This window comes from Rutilus rutilus, assembly GCF_951802725.1.
Source record: "Rutilus rutilus genome assembly, chromosome: 2".
NCBI lineage: Eukaryota > Metazoa > Chordata > Actinopteri > Cypriniformes > Leuciscidae > Rutilus > Rutilus rutilus.
The window spans coordinates 38368235-38388789 of NC_140210.1; the positions used below are offsets into that span (position 1 = coordinate 38368235).

A 20555-nucleotide genomic window follows, 5' to 3' on the forward strand; every position below is an offset into this window, starting at 1 on the left:
AATTTTCCCTATCAGGGACCATAATGTATACCATCTACAAAATAAAACATCATGGATGCAGGGATTTTCTCCAGTTCAGTCATCTATGGGGTGCAGATCTGGACAGGCCGGTCAGAGTCTTCCACGCCAGACTCAATAATCTGTTTCACTGATGACATCCCGAAAGAGTGGCACTGAGTCACTCTATCTTACTATTGAAATTATTATTATAAGAATATAAGATTGCATGACTGTATGTTGGATCATACACTCCGCTAATTTGTGTAGCTGAACTAGTCAAACCTGTTAATTGAGTGCATTTAAAACATTTCTGAACATTTAATCATTTCATAGAATGAGCATCAGTCACTCATTTCTTGTTACCCAACAAGGATTTAACTATTCTGGTAATTAACATTTTGTTTAATTTGATGAGAAATTAAACTACAGGATGCCTTTCAGGAACTATAATCAGTAGCATTTATATCAATTAGTAAAATAACAATACAATTAAAATGTATTCTAAATGTATAATTCTAATTAAACAATTAAAAACAATGAAATCTGATTCATGCAAGTAAAATGTACCGTTTTCATATTACAAGTTTGAAGGTCTTAACAGATATATCTACAATAAATAAATATGCTGCCATACATTTAAACATACAATGAAAAAACAAACAAATGCAACTTATAAGAAAAGCTTTATTTTACTTTAAAGGTTCAGGTTTTATAACTTACAAGAGATACTGTGGCACGCGTGATGCGCACAGATTCATTTACAAAACTAATGCAAAAACTGTACAGTATGTACATGTGAAAAACAAAAATACAGTTGGTTAATATGTAACAAACAAAATTACCACAGGCATTAGTATTATGTCATATAAGTGTTTCACACCTATAAAAAACAAAACAAAAAAAGGATACAAACCCTCTAGTGATCCTATATGAGCAGCTCCTGTATAGGAAACTACTAGTGCAACTATATGTATATAATACTCTTTATATTTTTAGCAAATCTTAAACATCAGACTGGTTAAGTGCAACAGTCATTGTTGTAAATGCTGCTTCTGTAATTCACAGCACCAACAGTTTCTAAACTAAGCGATAGCAAACAGTTTCTAAAAGGTTAGACGAGAAAAACTATGCCCACGATTTAAGACTCAAATCAAGCAAAACAAAATTAATCTAGCAGAAATTCTTTGGGTCAAATAACATTTACACAGAAATAAGTGAGTGTGCAATATCAATAAGGTCTGCTGACTTAGGACAATATAATGCACATTTACAGATCCCAGCCAGTACAACACAATAAAAAAGAAGCAAACTGTAATGCACTGCATCACAGCAAGTAAACAAAAACTAATTGTTGACCTCAATTTAAGATTTTCTGTGAAAAAGTATAAGGTCTGTTTTTCAGTGTTGTGTGTTTAAGTGGAATTATGCCTCTTTTTGGCCCAAACTCACCCTGACTTTATTATGCAAACGCTATTCTCATGAGAGGCACTAGAGTTTGTTCCTAGTAGCAGGCAAAACGTCTTTTCCAAATAGTTGTGCAAAACCTAAATGTGAAATGGTTGTACATGAGAATGAGATTAACAGGCATTGACCATTTAAGAGTTTCTCTCGTGCTCAACAGAGGGCGCTGTGTGAGTGACCGGCGTCTGCTGTAACAGCGCCCACTAGCTGTGAAGAGGACTGACTGCAGTGACAGATGGGTTGTGTGTGTGTGTGCATGCGCGTGCGTGTGTGGTGGACGTCAGAGTCAGTTTTTGAAGGCTCCACAGTGGCTGGCTCTGCAGATAAACTCCTTCAGCATGTTGCCGTCGATCTGCCAGAACGCAGCTGTCTGCGTGACCTCAGTCAAGTGGTTCACACAGAATTTAAAACAGAACTCCTCTAGATCCTTCATATGAAAGAAAGCATGAATGTGTAATTATGAGGGACTGAACAAGCGAGCAAGAACAATCAATATCACCATCTATGATTATCATTAGCTTACAGTATTGATATTACCTTACAAAAATATTTTTACTTTTTGATTAATTGCAAAAACTAGCAAACAAAATGAGACCGAGAAGAGCTAATAGTCTAGGAGGTAAACCGGGTGCTCTAGTAAGCCAGGCCTCCAGGATGGTTTTGTTTTACCTCAGCATCATATCTGATGGCAGCAGACAGCAGAGAGAAGGCGTTCTCCACCGTGATGCCTCTCTTTATGATATGCTGGCACAACTTCTTCAGCCTGTTTTCACAGTATGAGGTTGCCAGATCCAGTAACCCTGTGACAGACAGCCAAATCCATTCATTTTGTTTTTTAATGGCTACAACAAATGCTTTGACCTTTCTGAATTCTGCATTGTTTTATAACAAAATAAGGTTGACTTACAATTGTGAAATTCCAAATACTTTTGGTTGTTACAAGTTACAGTGCATACAAAATATACAGGAGCACACAGCACTAGATTACTAATACTTAAAGTTGGCATGAAACGGCGATAGTCTCTTCCTCACTATTGCGATGTATGGCCGAGTGAAATGGCTTCAGGAACGACACAAATGTAGGGCGCGACTCGTAGAAATCAAATTGCCAAGTTAGCAGTCGGGACATATGAATTTCAAATAAATAATTTGCATGGATAACTCTTTTAGAATAAACACTGCAACATTCTGTAAAAAAAAAAAAAAAAATTGCCAATTTTGATTTAATGGTGACTTTAATATTTTATTAATATTTTATTCTTTTTAATAATAAAGAACATAACCAGTTATAATTATTATCATTATTATTTACAATAATATAATAATTATTTACAAAAACAATGTTAAAATAATAACTAATCATCATTTATGCATTATTGTTTTTGTAAAAATCATTAGTTAATGATTATTATGTACAATAGTGCATACTTTTATACTATTATTAGCGTATTATTGTAAATAATAATTATATTATTATTAAAAAAAAATACTACTACTACTGCTACTACTACTACTACTAATAATAATAATAAGTATTATTATTATTATTATTATTATTATTATTATTACTACTGCTACTACAAGAATCATTAATGTCATCATTAATTTACCGGTATATACAATTCTAGTGATTTATATTCCAAAAAACAAGTGTGAACGGAAAGTGGACTGCAACTTGGCAGCAAAAATGGACCAAAATGAGATGAGTCCACAGTAAGGCCATGTTTTTTCCACCTGGTTTAGTTTTGGTCCATTTAAAGGGGTAATCCCCAAAAAGAGTGGTTATTGGTTTCTTTTCCTCATCTATGAGTATTTCTCTGTAAACCAGGTGTGAAAATGGAGCAGAACCCACCGATGGCATCCTCAGGAGGAAGATCCACACTGTCAGTGTAGAGGAACTCCAGGAAAGAGCGGTACACCGGGTACGAGAACTGGTCGATCTCGATCACCTCCTTCATATCCTCATTCCAGTGTGACTGAAACATTGATCTGAAGTGCTCACACCTGAAAGGAGTCAGAAATTAAAAGGGTTAAAGAGGAGAAAGTGATCATCTTGAATATACCAGTTATTAGTCATGACACTGAAGTGAGGTAATCACCTGATTTTGAGAACAGCTTTATGGACATGGATGTACTTCCCGTCGATGCTGAATTTGAGGTCAGAGGTCTCTGGATTGTCAAACTCTTTTTTAAGAGACTGGGCCACAGTCAGGAAATCATCATGCTCTGATAACAAACACAGCACAGTTATGTAACAGCAGAGACATCAGTATGAATGCATTAAGATTCAAACAACAAAGTGAACTAAACATCAGAACAATGGTGGATGCCGACACAAACTCACCCATGGCAAGCAGCCGCCACATGACAGAGGGCGTGGCGAAGCAGGCGAAGACGTCGTCCGTGCTGGTGAAGTGTGTGAGGTGTGGCAGCACGATGGGCTGTCCGCGGCACTGCCCCCACATGTACACCTGACCGCTCTGGGTCTTTGCTGCAGAGGTGTGTGTGGAGTGACAGGCGGCGATCTCCACAATCCTGGCGCAGGGAGGAGGCGGAGTCAAAAAGCAGGAAGCAATGGAGAAGGCCAACGTGGAGGAGAGCAGGGGCACGAGGAAGGATACATGCAGGAGGAGAGGGCGCAAAGGGGAAAGAACCGAGAGAAGGGGAGGGAGACATCAGTCAGATTCTTACACGAGTCTTATTCTCCCAACATTAGAGATTACTGGGTTGTTAGTTCCATTATTATGCATATTCTGCAAAGTAATATTAGCAGAGATAACTGCAGTGACCCCACAGCGAGGGTGCGAGAGAGCTGCTACTCATACTACACTCAAAACAGGATGACTTTCAGGAAGTTCCCACCAGGCCAACAGGAAATCTCCCTGGGATGCAACAATTCAGACCAACAATGGCACAGACTGAATGCAAATGTCAACATCATGCAGCTTTCACCAAACATGAGCTCTTTACTGTGAGCGAGTCATCTGCCGGAAGCTAGTTATTTTAGTTCATTACGTTATAAACATGGAGTCGTATGGAGTACTTTTATGATGGATGGATGCACTTTTTTTGGACTTCAAAAACAGGAGAGCCATTCACTCCCATTATAAAGCTTGGAAGGATATTATTTAATAACTCTTGATTGAGTATCACATTGCTCGCTTAGCAACATGCTAGGGCCAAACTCTTCTGAAATCAAATAGAAGCATGTGTGTGATGTGCAGGGGAAACTATTAGGAGAGAGTTGCTGTTCCAAAATCAGTCATAGGATCCATGTAGGTTAGGATTCTACAATATATAGTACAGGCAGTTCATTGGATCTAAATGAGTTTTTATTTCAGTTGTATTAATTTTGTTATGTGCTTTTGTCTTAGTTTTTTTCCATACTATGGAAGTCCATGGGGTCCATCAACTGTCTGGCTACAAACATTCTTCAAAATATCTTCTTTTGTGTTCAACAGAAGAAAGAAATTCATACAGGTTTGAATAATGACAGATTTATTTTCATTTTTGGGTGAACTATCCCTTTAAAAATAGCTATACTGTTTTGGGAGTCAGTGAGTGACCAAGTAGGTAGGTAATACAAAATAAAATAAAAGATTTATTCCCAAACTCCATTACCTTTCTTTCTCAGTCATGACCTGAACAGGGCTGAGCTGGTTGCTCTTGTTGCCGGTGCCCAGCTGGCCGTAAGTGTTTGCACCCCATGCATACAGCAGGCCCTCATCAGTCAGTGCTAGAGAATGAGCGTAACCTGAGGCAATCTGTCGAAGTGACACAAGCACATATTTTACACCCACTTACATTTTTTAAATTCTGTATAGTCACATGGGTTGTGCAGAATAACAAAATGCTTGCTTTGTTGCCGATTTTTTTTTGTTTTTGAGAGAAGTCTCTTATGCTCACCAAGGCTTCATTTATTTGATCAAAAATACAGTAAAAAAACAAGTAATATTGTGAATTAATATTACAAATTAAAAAAGCCGTTTTCTCTTTTAATATGAATTTTCAGCATCATTACTCCAGTCTTCAGTGTCACATGATCCTTCGGAAATCATTCTAATATGCTGTTATAGTGCTCAAAATACATTGCTTATGATCAATGTTGAAAACAGTTGTGCTGCTTAATATTTTTGTGGATTTTTTTTTTTTAATGAATAGAAAAAGTGTGAAGATCAGGATTTTTTTTGAAAGATAAATCTTTTGTAACATTATAAATGTCTTCACTGACACTTTTGATCAAATTGATGCATCATTGTTCAATAAAAGTATTAATTTCATTCAAAAAAAAAAAACAGTAGTGTATATTAGTATGTTACATGTACAGCTGACTACCTGCAGCACACAGAGGCCTTGTAGTGCAATCAGACGACACGGAGTCAGCTGGTTCCCATTGTTCCCCAACCCCAGCTGGCCATTACCATTGTAACCCCAGCCATAAACCTGAAACACCAACACACATTTCACTACTAACAAGCAAGCGACACAGCTACAGTGAGACGACACGCATGCATACTAAATAGTAAATAATCAACCAAATGTTTTAAGCATCAGGTTGGGTCCTTACAAAAACAATGCGGTATGAATGGTTCATTTCATCCCTTACCTCACCATTATCCGCCACAGCCATGGATGAAGTCTGTCCACAGGCTATACTAACCATCACTTTGTTCTGCAGGCAGTTGGACACCTTACGAGGCGTTGGCTGGTTGGCAGTGGACCCTGAACCCACCTGACCACAGTTGTTGTAGCCCCATGCAAACACCTAGGACGACTTATAATTAGCAGGGATATTGAGTTACAAACATTAATTCATAAAAACGCCAGCCTGGCTGTCTATGAACATGGCTGCCAATGTTTTTAAATGAGCTATACAAAATTACTATTTCACTGTACATCTAGAAGATTTAATGAAGCGGAATATTAATTATTACTACAGACAAACACACACTGTTACACCCAAGCTGATCTTGGTAGTTCCACTGAGAACAAAAGCCCTCTCAGCTTAGTGAAAAAGGTCACATGCTCGTCATTACAGCGAGCACGACGAGGCCAAGCGGCTAACTCTACGTGCTAAACAGATGGGGTGAGAGAAGAGGGTTTTGTCAAACAACCTAAATCCATCTAATACCCTTTAATATGTAACCTACATTTTTAACCCACTGCTGGAGTGTTTCTAAAGAGACTGATACAAGGGAAATTGTTATATACAAAATAAACAGGAAGGAATTTGCTTGGATTATGGGATTAGCATGTGACACAGAGCAAAGTTAAGATATTCTGCAACTATTTTGGTCAATGCTACTAGATTCACAGCATGCCACCAGTTTAACTCTAATTATTCTACATGGCTGTGCTTCAATAAGTTGGGCAATAAATCTGGGCATTTCATGTGGATAATGTTTGTAAACATTACATTTTATTTACTGGTATTTCACATTATTCTAAATGAGCTGGTGCAACTTATTTTCCAGAAAGATAAAACGGGTCAACCAACATATGCTCATCTTGTGCCACGGATGGGTCACGATGGCTGACTAATCGACATTAGGTTAAATCTGCAGTCTCTTATGGATAGAAAACCCATTTCTGACACATAAAAATGGATGATTTACCAAAGCATTATTTGACATAAAAAGTCATAATTATGATTACATTTAAATTTTGAGATCCTATGTCATAATTATGGAATAAAAAGTTGCAATTGAGAAAAAAAGTCTAACTTATGAGATAAATCATAATTATGGCATGTTGAAATTATGAGATAAGTCATTAAGATAGTCAAAATTATAAGATAAATTCATTAAGACAAAAATTCATAAGTATGAGATAAAAAAAAATTCTTTCAAAAAAAATAATGTAATAATTTTGACTTTTTATCTCACAATTGACTTAGAAGCTCAATTTCGACCTGTAATGTCATACTTATGATTTTTTTTTTTTTTTTATCTTATAATTTCAACACTTTATCTAATAACTGCAATGTTTTATGTCACAATTTTTTACTTTTCTCTCCGAATTATGCCTAAGTATCTCATAATTTAAAATTATGTCAAATTACACTTCGGTAAATCTATAATCACTAATCTCAATTTCCACTTTTGACGTCATTACGATTTAACAACACTTTTTTCCCTTATGTGGCAGAAATGGGCTTCCATACTCATGCGGTTTCCAAGCCATTTCGCAAAAACGGTTCCAGAGCCTCACCTCACCCTCATGGGTCAGAGCCAAAGAGTGGTGAGAACCACAGGCCACCTCTGTCACCCTCTTGTTCTGCAGGTTAGCAGACACCAGAACGGGAGACACACCTTGATTGGTCGTCCCATTGCCCAACTGACTGTATCCATTATGCCCCCATGCATACAACTCCCCCTCTGTAAGGAGACAAAAGGACTTTGAATAAGACAAAAGTGTAAAATACGTTCATGCCGTTAAACATTTAATGCAACCATGTTACTTGACAACTTTATTTGGATAAGTAATTTCACATTACGCCTTCACTATAACTAGATTTAGACATTGAACAGAACAATTTACACTTGTACTCACCGTCTGTGGCCAGCAGAACATGAGGACCACTGCCATAGCTCAAACTGACCAGCTTCTTTCCACTCAGACAGTCCAGCTTTTTAGGAACAATGGTGCTCTGACTGTCTCCAGTGCCCAGACAGTTACTGCAGTTCACACCTAACACATACACCTGTGCCAGGACATTCAGATTAGTTTTCATATAAAGGTACAGAAGCCTTTTGTGAACCTTTATTCCATTACTACAAACTACTGAAACGGGTCGTGTAAGCTTACACCACCGAGACCCACACAGATACTATCGGTTTCTTCATCAGCTTACTTCGTCATTGTGGGTGATGTAGATGGCCTCATTAGCAGCTACTCCAAAGATGCACGCCTGTCGAATGGAGGCGAGCTCCTGTGCGCTCAGGAGGGTGAAGAGAGGCCACTTACTCACATCCACCATGGCCAAGCGCAGGGGACAGGCTTTGGAGACGAGAAGACACCTGAAGATACCCGGCAGCTGTGTGTGCCTTTGAAACTGGACACAAATGTTAAATGTCAGTGATTCGTAGGGTTATAACTGCATCAGAACAAAATTTGAGCTACTGTCGTCTGCAGAGCTGCTTTTTAGCTGAATCTACAACAATTTTGCAACATCAACAATGTTAGTGAATCAAAAGTGAACCGAATCAAGCTGAATAATGATACTATTGTCTTCTGTAAAGCTGCTTATAGCTGAATTAAACTAATTTCATAATTGAGGAACTTAACAGTTAATGAACTGAATCAAAATTGAACTGAATAATGATGACACAGCAAAATTTTAATTAGTCTCAGGTTTGAGCATCTGCATCACTGATTTTGTTATTTTCCTGTTTATTACGGTAAAGCTGCTTTGAAACAATCTGTATTGTATAAGGTGCTATATAATAAAGGTGTGTTGACTTAGGGAAGTGTACAGCTTCCCACTGCACTAGTAGTCTAGGTCTTTTACCACTGCAACACCACCGTTTTCACACACTTACACAATTTAAGCAAGTACAAAAAGGCTTTTGTGTGTGATACAGTACAGAACTGATGGTTCATAAAGCCTATTTGCCAGTTGCTTTGTCACTGAAACACTTCGGTACAGTAGTTTATAACGACGAAACAGCTGCAAAACTCACTAGCTACAGCTTTTATTGTCACTTTTACAGCTGATGAGGGATCACTCACTACCTTGTAGCAAATTGCATTAAAACAAAACAAACAAAAATCGGACAGCAGTATCTGTCTGTGTTTAATGTCCATGTGAGAGGAATCGCTAAATCAGCAGTGTTGGTTTAAACATATCTTCTTGCAGGCTCGCGTTACTAAAGCTCGGTTAGCCTGACAGCTACGGCATCGCTCCATCAGGAGGACATGAGGTGGATTCAGGCTACAGAAAAACGGTTATCATCAAGTCAACGCAGCAAAACCTACCTAATTTCTACAGGACGTCGAGACCATGTAATTAGCGAGTTGCCCAGTCCAGTACCTCTTGAAATGCTCTCGGGCTGCAGCGCCAGCAGGATATGCCCACGGAAGCGCGTTCACGTCAGCGAGGAAACAAAACGTACTTGTTTCCTGATCACTGTTGCTACGGATGCGTGAACGACGGCTCAACTGTCCAATCACAGACTTCTTGTAAATCACTCCTACTCCGCTGATTGGCTAGTAAGAGTAGGCAGGAGATAAAGTGGAATAAGGATTAAAGGGGTGGTATATGCCCCTTTCACAAGATGTAAAATATGTCTTTGATGAGTGAGTGTGTATATGAAGTGTTAAAATGGTCTCTTTTTGAGGGTGAGCAAAAAAAGTCAAAAACGTTTAGACTTTTATGTTCAAACTGAAGTCAGATGATGTCAACTGAGTCAGTGATGGAGAGATTCAAGAAGTGACAACATGTGGAATGCAACAGGACCTTTCTGAATGGTTAGTTGATTAATTTATGTAGCTGATGTGTAGTTATCTTCTAGTTATTGATTAGCATATTCTGTCTTGATAATCTATAAATCGCGTTCCCTGGGGCGGGGTTTATGTAAATTCTAGGGTTGGTGATGTCACTAACCCGGGAGGAATGTCGTGCAAGCCAGCCATTTGTTGTAGTCCTTAAAAAACTATTTCTTTAAAAGCAAATATCTCCCTTTGCTTTGAACTTTGAGCGTCGTAACTTTTTGCAGATGTTGTTTATGCTCAAACAGCAACATTACACACTGACTAAAGTTAGAAAAGTGAAATCATAGTCAACCAAAATGAACGCTGGGACATAATGAAATAATGAAACTGGGGCGTAACGTTGACTATAAAATATGCCACATACATGTTAATAGTAATAGACTAGTAATAATAATATCAATAAGAAGAAGAAAGGGGATGGAGGAGCTGGGGGCGGGATTTGGGTTGTAAAAACTTGCGCGAAAAAAATTCTAAATATATTTACTATTGTTGTTATATTTTAGTTCATATTTTACTGGTATTTAGTAGTACCACTGGTAGCAGAAGAAGACTATTACTGTTAAAGTAAAAGCTTATAAACATAAATTTTAGTACATTTTCATGATATACACTGATAGGATATATATATATATATATATATATATATATATGAATGTATGTATGTATGTACAGTATGCATGTAAGCCAGCTAGTACCAAGGTTCGAGGCCACACAGAGCGGGGTGAGTAGGACCTGAGGGGTTACATTGGTGCTGTGACCCAGATGGGAGTGATGTTTAGGGTGGTGAGTGTAACAGAAGTCAGTTAGTAAGAGCTGTACATAAACCTCACTCCCCTTCCCCTGATCTTAAGAGGTGCTCTAGAGCAGTGGTTCTCAATCCTGCTCCTGGGGACCCACAGCTCTGCACAGTTTGTATGTCTCCCTTATTTAACACACCTGATTCAGATCATTTCGTTAGGAAAGAGCTCTATGAACTGAACTGGGAGTGTCAGATAAAGGAGACATATAAAATGTGCAGAGCTGTGGGTCCCCAGGACCAGAATTGAGAACCACTGCTCTAGAGACTGCAATATTAAGCCTCCTTGTTAGAGTGTCCAACTCCCACACCGGAGACCGGCGTTTGAGGCCCGCACAGAGCGGAGTGAGTAGGACCTAAGGGGTTACATATGTGTGTGTGTGTTTGTGTATATATATATATATATATATATATATATGTGTATATATATATATATATATATATATATATATATATATATATATATATATATATATATGTGTGTGTGTGTGTGTACAGTATATACACACTTTTTAGGTTAAGAGTAGACTTTGCCCTGCCCATTCATTGTCTGTAAATTCAAGCATTGCGACAGGATCTTTCATATTATTTACAGTACAGTTTAGTTTCTGGGATTCCTGAGCAGGTTGGCCCGCATGTAAAGTTGACAAACCTGTTTAAAAAAACTCGTCTGGCAGTATCACACGCTCAGTCCTGAGCTATAATTTCAGCTGCATACAGTTCACAGTGTCGCTTCTACTTTGCATACAATATCACAGGAAAACAGAACTAGAAGTGAGAAATCAAGGATCCTGGTGCCAGATGCCATTTCGAAGGTACAGAGATAAGCAAGTTTAAACAGGAACGCGTCTTTCAAACCAGGATGGGTGCCATGAAGTCTAAACAGTTTAAAAAGGCTCCTCAGGTTCTCCTCATGGGTCTGGATTCAGCTGGAAAATCCACTTTGCTGTACAGACAGCAGCGGGGAGTGGTGATGGACACCTCTCCTACCGTGGGCTTTAATGTCGCAACTGTAGAGTTGGACAAGAAGACCTCACTGACCGTGTGGGATGTTGGGGGACAGGGGACTATGAGGCCCAATTGGAGATACTACCTGGAGGGATGTAAAGTACTGGTGTTTGTGGTGGACAGCAGTGATCGTGCCAGGATGGATGAAGCCAAGAAAGCCCTGAAGAAGATTCTGAGTGATGAGCATTTGAAAGGAGTTCCCCTGATGGTGCTGGCCAACAAAAAAGATCTGCCAAACTCTATGACTATTAGAGAGGTGTCTACATTGCTGGACCTGGATAGATACACAGATCGGGTTTGGGAGATCCAAGCTTGCAGCGCCATGAAGGGACTGGGTCTCCAACAAGCCTTTCTCTCTATAGCTAAACTACTATAAAGCGTAAGGAAGGTACTCTCTCACTATCTAGGGAATACAAAGAATGCAGTTCAAACTATCTTGACAGTCTCCTTTTATTTTATTTAAACCTCAGAACGCAAAGTGAAGAGGTTTGATCATGGTACTGTCATACTAAAACTACACAAAGAATGGAAAGGAGGAAAGATGACTGATTTAACGAATGTACTTGTTCACGGTTTTTGTATATCCTGTAAATATTATGTTTTTTTTAACTTGTCTTCCTGTTCTGCACTGCATCTCTCTCTATATATATGTAATATAATGCCCTGTTCCTGTGTCTCCTGTAGTGCAGATTGTCAAGAAAAGTGATTTTGATGACAATCCTGTGATACTGTACATAATTTTGAAATACTAATTAAAACTTGAGCGCAATTCAAAGAAACGAGGTGCTTTTTAAATGCAATTTCATTCTAAAAAGGGGAACCCTTTACAAAAATGTCCAATTAGTGAACATTAATTAATGCATTAACTAACATTAACTACAATAAGCACTGTATTTGTTACAGTATTTTTTTTTTACTTTTGTTTACACTAGTTAATAAAAATTAAACATTGTTAGTTCATGCAAACTCAATTAAATATTAACAGGTACAACATTTGATTTTTTTATGTAATTAGTAAATGTTCAACATTAAATCAGATTAATAAATGTTAGGCATATTAACTGATGTGGTTAACTAATTTTAACAAATGGAACCTTATTGTACACTTATCTATAAAAGAATGAAATTATTCATTATTATTTACACATGAAGCTGTAGTGAAATTGCAATGCCTAAATTGTGTAGCAAGTTAATATCTGAAATTACAATGATGAAGTAATTCCTTAAACCTATTTCTTGTCAGACCTGCATTTGACTGACTATGACATAAATACAGCAGGAAAATAATTACGCTGTCACAACTTGGCAAGAAACACAGCCAACTCAATACCACAGTCTGTGTAAAAAGAAACATGAGTCATCCATATATCAAGGAGAAGCAAACAAGTGTGATGAAACAAACTGACATAACTTTTTATAGTCATTTGGAATAAATTTGTGGTTTCTGACATACTGGATAAGGTAGTTTGGTAAGGAGGATTAGCAGGGAAACGTGGCCCTAGAACGGTAGGGATCGACATAAGGGATTCAATGTTAGGTGTCAAAGGCAGGAATGCAGATAGTACAAGCAAAAGTATGTTGCTATGAGTCAGTAGTTTGTGTGAGCTTCCTTTGTGTCTTTACCACTGCAATTATGCAAAGATAACGAGCGTTCCTCTGTGTACCCAATAAATGTGTATAATACTTCAACTGCATCACACCTAGTCTCTACATTCTATTGAGTTTAAGAGGCTGATTATAACTGCAATAATAAATATAGCTGCAAGCAGCAATTATCCGGGGCCAAGCACAAGGAACACAGTAAGTCATGCCAACATGGCCGGGAGCATCAAACCAACAATGAGCAATTAAAGACATTTTAAGACGATTTTAGGCAAAATGGCAAAAAAATAAATAATCAAAGTCAGTCACGAATAATTTGATTTAATGGTTTATCACTTTCGACTGACAGGTGACACTGTGACAAAATTGATGCGCTGTGGACAGAGTGAGGTGACAATGTCACATGCAAAGTTTGGTGTCAATATGCCAAAGCTTTGCAGAGATATAGCCAAAGAGTAGTTTTAGCATCATGCCATCAACTTTGTCGATGCGGTAAACGAAAACTGTTTCGCCTATCGACATGAAATCCATAACTTTTTCACAGTCTGAAGATTATCTGACTCGAATTTGGTGAAAATGGTCTAGGAGGAGTTCGAAAAAGTACGTTTTTAAAGAAAATCAAAATGGTGGACAGGAAGTTTGGCTGACAATGGCAAGATGTTCTCAGCATGACCCAAGGGATCCATTAAGACCAGTTTCATACCAATAATAGAATTTATTCAAAGGTTATTATCCTTTTTGGAAATTTCATTGTATCTTTTGACCACAAGGTGCCGCTGGCCAGAAACTGTCAATGGTATGGTCCTGAAGACACATACCGAGTTTCGTAACGATACGCCAATGCGTTCGTAAAATATAGAATTTTACGACAAATTTCAAGATGGCCGATATGGGAAAATTGGGTATCATATGACTCGACATGCTGCTCCGAATCTAAAGAGAACTTTCTTGAATTTTGGGCACACTGTTCAGAAGTTATAAGCAAAAAAAGCTATTTTTCGTATCTCTTGACCACTAGATGGCACTGCACCGAAACTGTGCAGGTAGCCTCAGGTCATGGTTGTCATCAGAGCCCGTCTACGGAGAGCCTGCCCACTCCCTATTAAGTCCTATTGTACCGGATTTTGGTTGTAGTACCACCAGAGTTCCACTGGGGGCGATCGCCATGAGTGCAAAATGAATGGGAGTCAATGGGGCTAGACAGCTAAATTAGTCTCTTTCACCCGATTGCCGTTGAGAAATCTCAGATCTGATTGTAGATTTTGCAAGTTCAACATGGGTTTTAGGTCGAAAGTTGAATGAACGAGTACTTATGTCCTTTTGATTTCTTACAGGTTGAGTTGTTGTTGCCCATAACACGCTAGCATTCTGCTAATGAACGCTGATTGGTCAGTGAAGGACTGATTACGACCAGAGATACCGCTTGATGGCATCGTGTAAGAAAGTGCAGAGCGCGAACGCACCAGAGTGAGTGAAGGATTGCCGTTAAGCAGTATCTCTGGTCGTACATGTGTATGACGTCATTGACACTTTAAAAGACTTTTTAAAGCAAATAAGTGACTCAAAAAAATCTAACACCCAGCAATGTGTAATTTATTTGCATCTCCTTTCGAATACAACATTCAAATTACTAGACAAAAAATTATATCTTGAGAAAAGTGGATTTTTATTGGTATAGCGCCATAGACCTCCATTCATTCTGCACTCGTCCTGTGAGCGCCCTCATATGGAATCAGAGAGGAACTGCAACCAGTTCAGAAGCCGGAAGTGTACTGAGAGTGAAACTTCTCGCCATATTAGACATTCTCTGTTGTCATCAAGCATGCCGCACAAGCCCTGAAAAGTGAAGCCAAAGCGTCTCGATCGCCCCCCAGTGACTGGTCCTAGTATAGGTCATAAACCCCGCCTCCCCACGATATTTAACAGCACGTGAAACAATTAAATTACACTTCAAAAATCTTTTTTCCAAAGATGGTTTCTGTCATTTACTATAGTTTTTAATCACGCTGATGTAAGTTCAAGTGTTTGTTTTTAAAATAAGTTTGTTTTTAGTTAGTTATTTGATGCGGTGGGGTGATGTCATGATTGACAGCTGTGATTGACAGGTTCTCTGAGCGAAGTAGTCACTGAAGCACCAACAGACTTTTTTTCGGGATCTTCGGAGCACTGAGGAGATTGGAGCTTTAAATGTAATATCTAAATTTCTATAATGCTTACTATTGATTCTGCGAGAGTGAGGGCGGGGCCTTGATTTCGCGGCTTTACTTCCTGCTCATTACTGCGCAGATCTGGTCCCGAGATCGCTACTGCGCAGACTCAGGTCTCAAGAAGTCAGCGCCATATTGGGACACTGGCGGCTTCACTTCTCACCAATGGAAAAGAGTGAAGGGGCGCTGTCCATCTTTTTTAACAGTCTATGGTTGTCATAACACACCAAGTTTGGTCAGAATAAGCTAAAGCATTTTTTCGGGCACTTCGCCGAATTTGTTCGCACGCTATTCAAGAACGGTTTGACAAATCAACTTGAATTCCGTAACTTTTTGTTGGCTTTGTCTGAAGATGATCTGGATAAATTTGTAAAAAGCAATGGCCTAGGAGGAAGAAAAGTAGGCTTTTCGGAAAAATCAAAATGACGGAAAAAATTTCAGGATGGAAAATGACGTCACAGGGTGCAATCGAATCGTCTTGAGATTCCAAATCTGGTATGGTGACAGTTCAGACTGTCCTCTATCTGTGTGCCAAATGTCATACCTCTCCCACAATCGTTTGTATGGGCTGCCATAGACTTCCAGAGCAGAAGAAAAGGAAGAAGAATAAGATTACATTAAAGATTACAATAGGTGCCTAGCGTATGCCTTGGCCCCTAATAATTATATGGTTAATTACTAATTATCAGGCTTGCTGTGATTTTATCTGTTCTTCTTCTTTGGATACTGATGCATTCTTCTTAAATCCCTCCATGACTGCCAGAGGAGGAGCCCAGGCACCAGCACCCAGATCCCATTGAAGAACACCAGGTAGACCCACAGGTACAGCCAGTTGCTGGTGTTCAGGTTAGGGCTTCCGATTATCCAATCTGGACAGAAGGTCATCCAGCCCCCGTACAACTCACACACACACAGCGTAATCTGAACAAAGTGCCTGGTTCAAAAAGAAACATACATATACATATATACATATACATATACATATATATATATATATATATGTATATAGATATTTTGAGTTTAAAGTAGGTTATTAATTTAAGACAAAACATTGCACGATCACCATTAGGTAAATTCTTTAGACTTATTGGATCTCACATGGATTGGATTTACATTAAAACAAATGACTGTACTTACCTGTAGTGTTTGTCTTTAATGATGGCATAGACCAGAAGCAGGGCCAAAGAACCATCTAAAACCACTGTCAGAAGTTCTAGAGATACTATTGTCGGGTCTGAGTATAACCAGCGCTCGTCTGCCTTGCCATATTCTTTCCCTGTTGAGTATTTTAAAGGGTTAGTTCAGCCAAAAATGAAAATTCTGTCAGTAATTACCCTCATGTTGTTATGAAGGAGTGAGCCAGCTCTCAGACATCATCCAAAATATCTTAATTTGTGTTTGAAGATGAACGAAAGTCTTACGGGGTTGGAACAACATGAAAGCGAATAATTACTGACAGAATTTTCATTTTTGGGTGAACTAACCCTTAAACAGTAACATGCATTACATTCATAAGACAATGCAAAGTAGAAGTTAAATTTCCATGGTTAATAGACAAAGTTATGGAACTACATTCAAGAAACATAAATGGCCTCAGGAAGTAACACATTCTGAAACTATTTGACAGTAAAAACCTTTAATTACGTGAGAATGGCAACGCATCTTAATTTTTAACCTAGTTATAAAATTATTTAAAGGAATAGAGCAATTAAAAATAAAAATTGCCATTTACTGTCTCAGTTAACAAGACTCGAACTATTGCTTAGTCTTGAAACAAAGCACAAAAGTAGTAGACTAATTATGGTGCCTTTTTTTTTTGTCCTTTTAGAGTACTGTGTATGTATTACATCTCTTTTTGTGTGGGGTGGGGAATGATACCAGTGCGAGTACACGATAACTATCTAACTGTAGGCACTAGGCAGAACTACTTTTTATAATAAAGTCAAAATAGTTTTACAATTTCTGAATTGATATATTTTATAGAATCTCTTATGTTCAGTCATGAATGAATGGACTTTGAACATTGAACATTAAACACATAATACAAACAAACACCACTAGATGTCGTCGTACTACATCCATCTAAAATCAAATTCTTCTTCTTCCACCTGACTAAACCCAAGTCAACGGCTCCACACCTGAGCAAGCAGTTTAATCAGCGCGAATCACCTGTTATTTTCCTTTAGTCGGGGAGTGTTGCAACACAGCATACTCACATAGTTCTGCCAACAGATTGTCAGAAGTTGCTACATTTCCAACAAGTGACATGTAGACGAAGGGTCCCTCCTGCACGGTGAAACACACAAGGGGCGAGCAGGTCGTTACAGGCAGGCAGGTATAACGAAAGCGTTCTTATATGCACCTTTATACTTACCAGAGTAAAATGAACTATTGCGTCGTAAAATAACCACACGAGCACCCACCGATCAACAGCTGAACATTTATTCCCCCATTTTTGCGCGAAAGCAAACCCGACAGCAAATTGAGCCACACACGCGAGTAGAGAATAAACCGTTACTTTAGTGAAAAGTACAGGTTCTGCCATTATATACACTTGACTTGACTATACAGTAAGACTCGGTGCACGTTTGAATAAGTTCCCAGAGTGGTTGAATGACATCTCCAGACTCCGCCCATCGTTCTAACGGTGGAGCTTTGCACTGCAGCCATAGGCTCGCGCCGAACTCTCTCCACTTCATTCCGTCCACGTCACCGAACAGAACATGTTTTGGCGCCAATTTATCATGTTTTATTTCACCGAGTAATCTTTTCACCATTACTTATTAATTATATTCAACTCCATAATATATACATGTAGCCACCAATCGTACAAATATTTGTAAAATATTCCACTTAAAACAGCTGGAACCGCATGAAAATGTCTATAAACAAAGTCATGGCGTCCGTTTGTAAGCCAACGCAGAAATTGAATGCCATTTGGAATATCACAGGGATAAAATTTCAACTTATGATTAAAATTACACATTTTGTTCTACAATTTAAATATACATTTTTTAACAAAAAACAAAACAAAATGTAGGTTGGGAGCAAGTTGCTCCATAAGGACTACAACGCTTGTCTGATCCATCATGGATATCAACTATCATACTTGTAATTGTAGTTCTTAAATAGCAATATGTTAGAAACTTACATATTTCACATCACCAATGTAATAATTTACCCTTTAATGGATTCCGGCATGGTGCGGCCACAGGTGACCGGTGTGATTCTCATTTAGCACTAATCTCTCCCTTAAAACTCAAGATAAATAACACCGAGCTATTGCACATTAGAAAGAGAGAAAGCGAATCATGAATAGAAAGACAAATTAAATGCACAGAAAAGGGACAAGGAGGAAAGGTAGCTAACGGGTAAAAGAGAAGAGACACAAAAGCATCAAAAGGTCAATCATAAGAGAGCAATAAAAAGGATGGCTAACAGCAAGTTTATTTTGGTTAGGTTCATTGATACATAAGCACGTCCTGAGGGAGTGATGAGTGAAAGATGTGTTGCCATAGAAAGGTGGGTTATGTTGGGGTTATGTTGAAGGGGTTTAGAATTGTGATCCATATGAAAAGAATGAAAAGGGAGCAGAATGCAAGTTAGGGGATCAATTACAAGTCAGCCAGCAGACTAGAGGAGAATTTAATTAGAGTTATACTCTACTCCAGAGAACATCTCATCGTAAAGTCCAGAGATAGGCAGATATAACACCCAAAAGACCCCATATTATAAGCAGCTCCAATGCAACGTGGTAGGCATTATGAACCTTTTTTAGTTGCTTTGAAATGAAAAACAAAAGGCACAATGAATTTCAACTCATTCTTTATCTTTAATATGCACAAGAGTTGAAAAAAAAATACTGATGAGCCACCTTAAAGAGAAATTCAGTTCTAAAATTTATAAAAACATACAAACAATCAGAGGCCAAAATGCGCAATCTGTCGCTTTTTTTAGATTAATTTTTTTCTTCAGCAAGTAAAAATCTTGCAACAAGCAATAAGCTTGTATCCATTTCTGATACAAGACAAAACTTCTTTAAAGTGGCTCGTTTTCTAGTTGTCTAGATAAGTCCATGAATTTCAAACCAGTTTTTTTTTCTTCTTTTTGTTCAACAATAAATGGCTAATTCAAAAATCATCAGGGCTGCCTTTAGCTTCCTTACTGTCTTTTCAGCAGTTTGCGGCCCAAACACAACTACTTTAGTCCAACGGCAATTTTTCCCCATACATCCCTTTACAAGTTAATGCACAGGGAAAAAGAACAAAAAAAAAAAAAAGTCCAGTCACAACAGTAAGAAAGCCCATTTTCCAAATAATGGCAATCATTTGCCATTACAAAACAAAAGTTAAAACAAAAAGAACAAACAAACAAAAAAAGATACCCCTAATGGCTGTAAATCAATAATCACAAGGTTATTATTGTTCTGTAGCGTCCCAACAACGTCTAGTGGACCTAAGTGTGGTAGCTTCTCATTATATACCTAAACAAGAAATATAATTTTATTTTTAGTTGGTACGATTAGGTTTTGTAGCAAGTGAAATAAGATTAAAAACCAACTTAAAAAAAAAAGAAAAAAGAAAAAAAAAAAAGACCCACAATGTCATGGATCTCCTTTTCCCATTGCTTGTATAGTCAAAATTAAGCGAACATCGCTCTCTACTTACATTAAGCAATAAAACGGGAACAACCCAAAAGTGTGCGCGTAAGACTGGAAAAACTGCAAAAGCGGAAGCTCCACTGATCAAAACAAAAAAAGAATTCACAATCCAAATCACTGTTGCAAAGTTTCTTGTGGTTTTGACTACCGAGTGCTGAAATGTACTGATTTTGTGAAAATATCCTCCAACCGGTTACAATTGGGCTTGTCCCAAAGAACTTATTACTATGGTTACAGACAGGAAGTAGAGAAGATGAATCCAGGAAATAAAGAGCGCTGCCAGAGCACTCTTGGTTGAGCAGAAAGACCTGTTGAGGTGATCTCAATG

The 20555-nt window shown here is 38.2% G+C and overlaps 3 protein-coding genes across 4 annotated transcripts; 1 reads left to right on the forward strand and 2 right to left on the reverse strand.

The window, feature by feature from the left end:
* Positions 1-666: 666 nt before the first annotated feature.
* On the reverse strand, positions 667-9588 carry rcbtb1 (regulator of chromosome condensation (RCC1) and BTB (POZ) domain containing protein 1). 2 transcript variants are annotated; one of them, XM_084394314.1, is made up of 12 exons: positions 9439-9588; positions 8315-8515; positions 8014-8164; positions 7672-7838; positions 6068-6226; positions 5797-5904; positions 5083-5225; positions 3806-3996; positions 3561-3687; positions 3314-3465; positions 2131-2261; positions 667-1888 (listed from the first exon to the last, which is right to left on the reverse strand). In XM_084394314.1, the coding sequence occupies exons 2-12, from the start codon at positions 8438-8440 to the stop codon at positions 1748-1750; spliced, it is 1596 nt and encodes a 531-aa protein (XP_084250440.1). In that variant the 5' UTR covers positions 8441-8515; positions 9439-9588; the 3' UTR covers positions 667-1747. The 2 variants fall into 2 exon arrangements, with proteins under 2 accessions (XP_084250440.1, XP_084250441.1); XM_084394315.1 differs by having other exon boundaries at positions 9494-9552.
* Positions 9589-11513: 1925 nt separating this feature from the next.
* arl11 (ADP-ribosylation factor-like 11) lies at positions 11514-12525 on the forward strand. Its single transcript, XM_084401521.1, has one exon. The coding sequence runs from the start codon at positions 11613-11615 to the stop codon at positions 12132-12134; it is 522 nt and encodes a 173-aa protein (XP_084257647.1). The 5' UTR covers positions 11514-11612; the 3' UTR covers positions 12135-12525.
* Positions 12526-14933: 2408 nt separating this feature from the next.
* Positions 14934-19471, reverse strand: ebpl (EBP like). Its single transcript, XM_084401520.1, has 4 exons — positions 17942-19471; positions 17784-17853; positions 16705-16843; positions 14934-16501 (listed from the first exon to the last, which is right to left on the reverse strand). The coding sequence occupies exons 1-4, from the start codon at positions 18110-18112 to the stop codon at positions 16270-16272; spliced, it is 612 nt and encodes a 203-aa protein (XP_084257646.1). The 5' UTR covers positions 18113-19471; the 3' UTR covers positions 14934-16269.
* Between the last annotated feature and the right edge of the window lie 1084 nt (positions 19472-20555).

Excerpts from the sequence above, each read along its gene's own strand:
- ebpl (XM_084401520.1), bottom strand. The coding sequence starts at position 18,112 with ATGGCAGAACCTGTACTTTTCACTAAAGTAACGGTTTATTCTCTACTC. Across the intron at positions 17,854-17,941 it reads CAATAGTTCATTTTACTCTG|GAGGGACCCTTCGTCTACAT; the intron begins GTAAGTATAAAG and ends TTCACCGTGCAG. Across the intron at positions 16,844-17,783 it reads CAATCTGTTGGCAGAACTAT|GGAAAGAATATGGCAAGGCA; the intron begins GTGAGTATGCTG and ends AATACTCAACAG.
- rcbtb1 (XM_084394314.1), bottom strand. The coding sequence starts at position 8,440 with ATGGTGGATGTGAGTAAGTGGCCTCTCTTCACCCTCCTGAGCGCACAG. Across the intron at positions 8,165-8,314 it reads ACATCACCCACAATGACGAA|GTGTATGTGTTAGGTGTGAA; the intron begins GTAAGCTGATGA and ends GTCCTGGCACAG. Across the intron at positions 1,889-2,130 it reads CCATCAGATATGATGCTGAG|GATCTAGAGGAGTTCTGTTT; the intron begins GTAAAACAAAAC and ends TTTCATATGAAG.
- arl11 (XM_084401521.1), top strand. The coding sequence starts at position 11,613 with ATGGGTGCCATGAAGTCTAAACAGTTTAAAAAGGCTCCTCAGGTTCTC.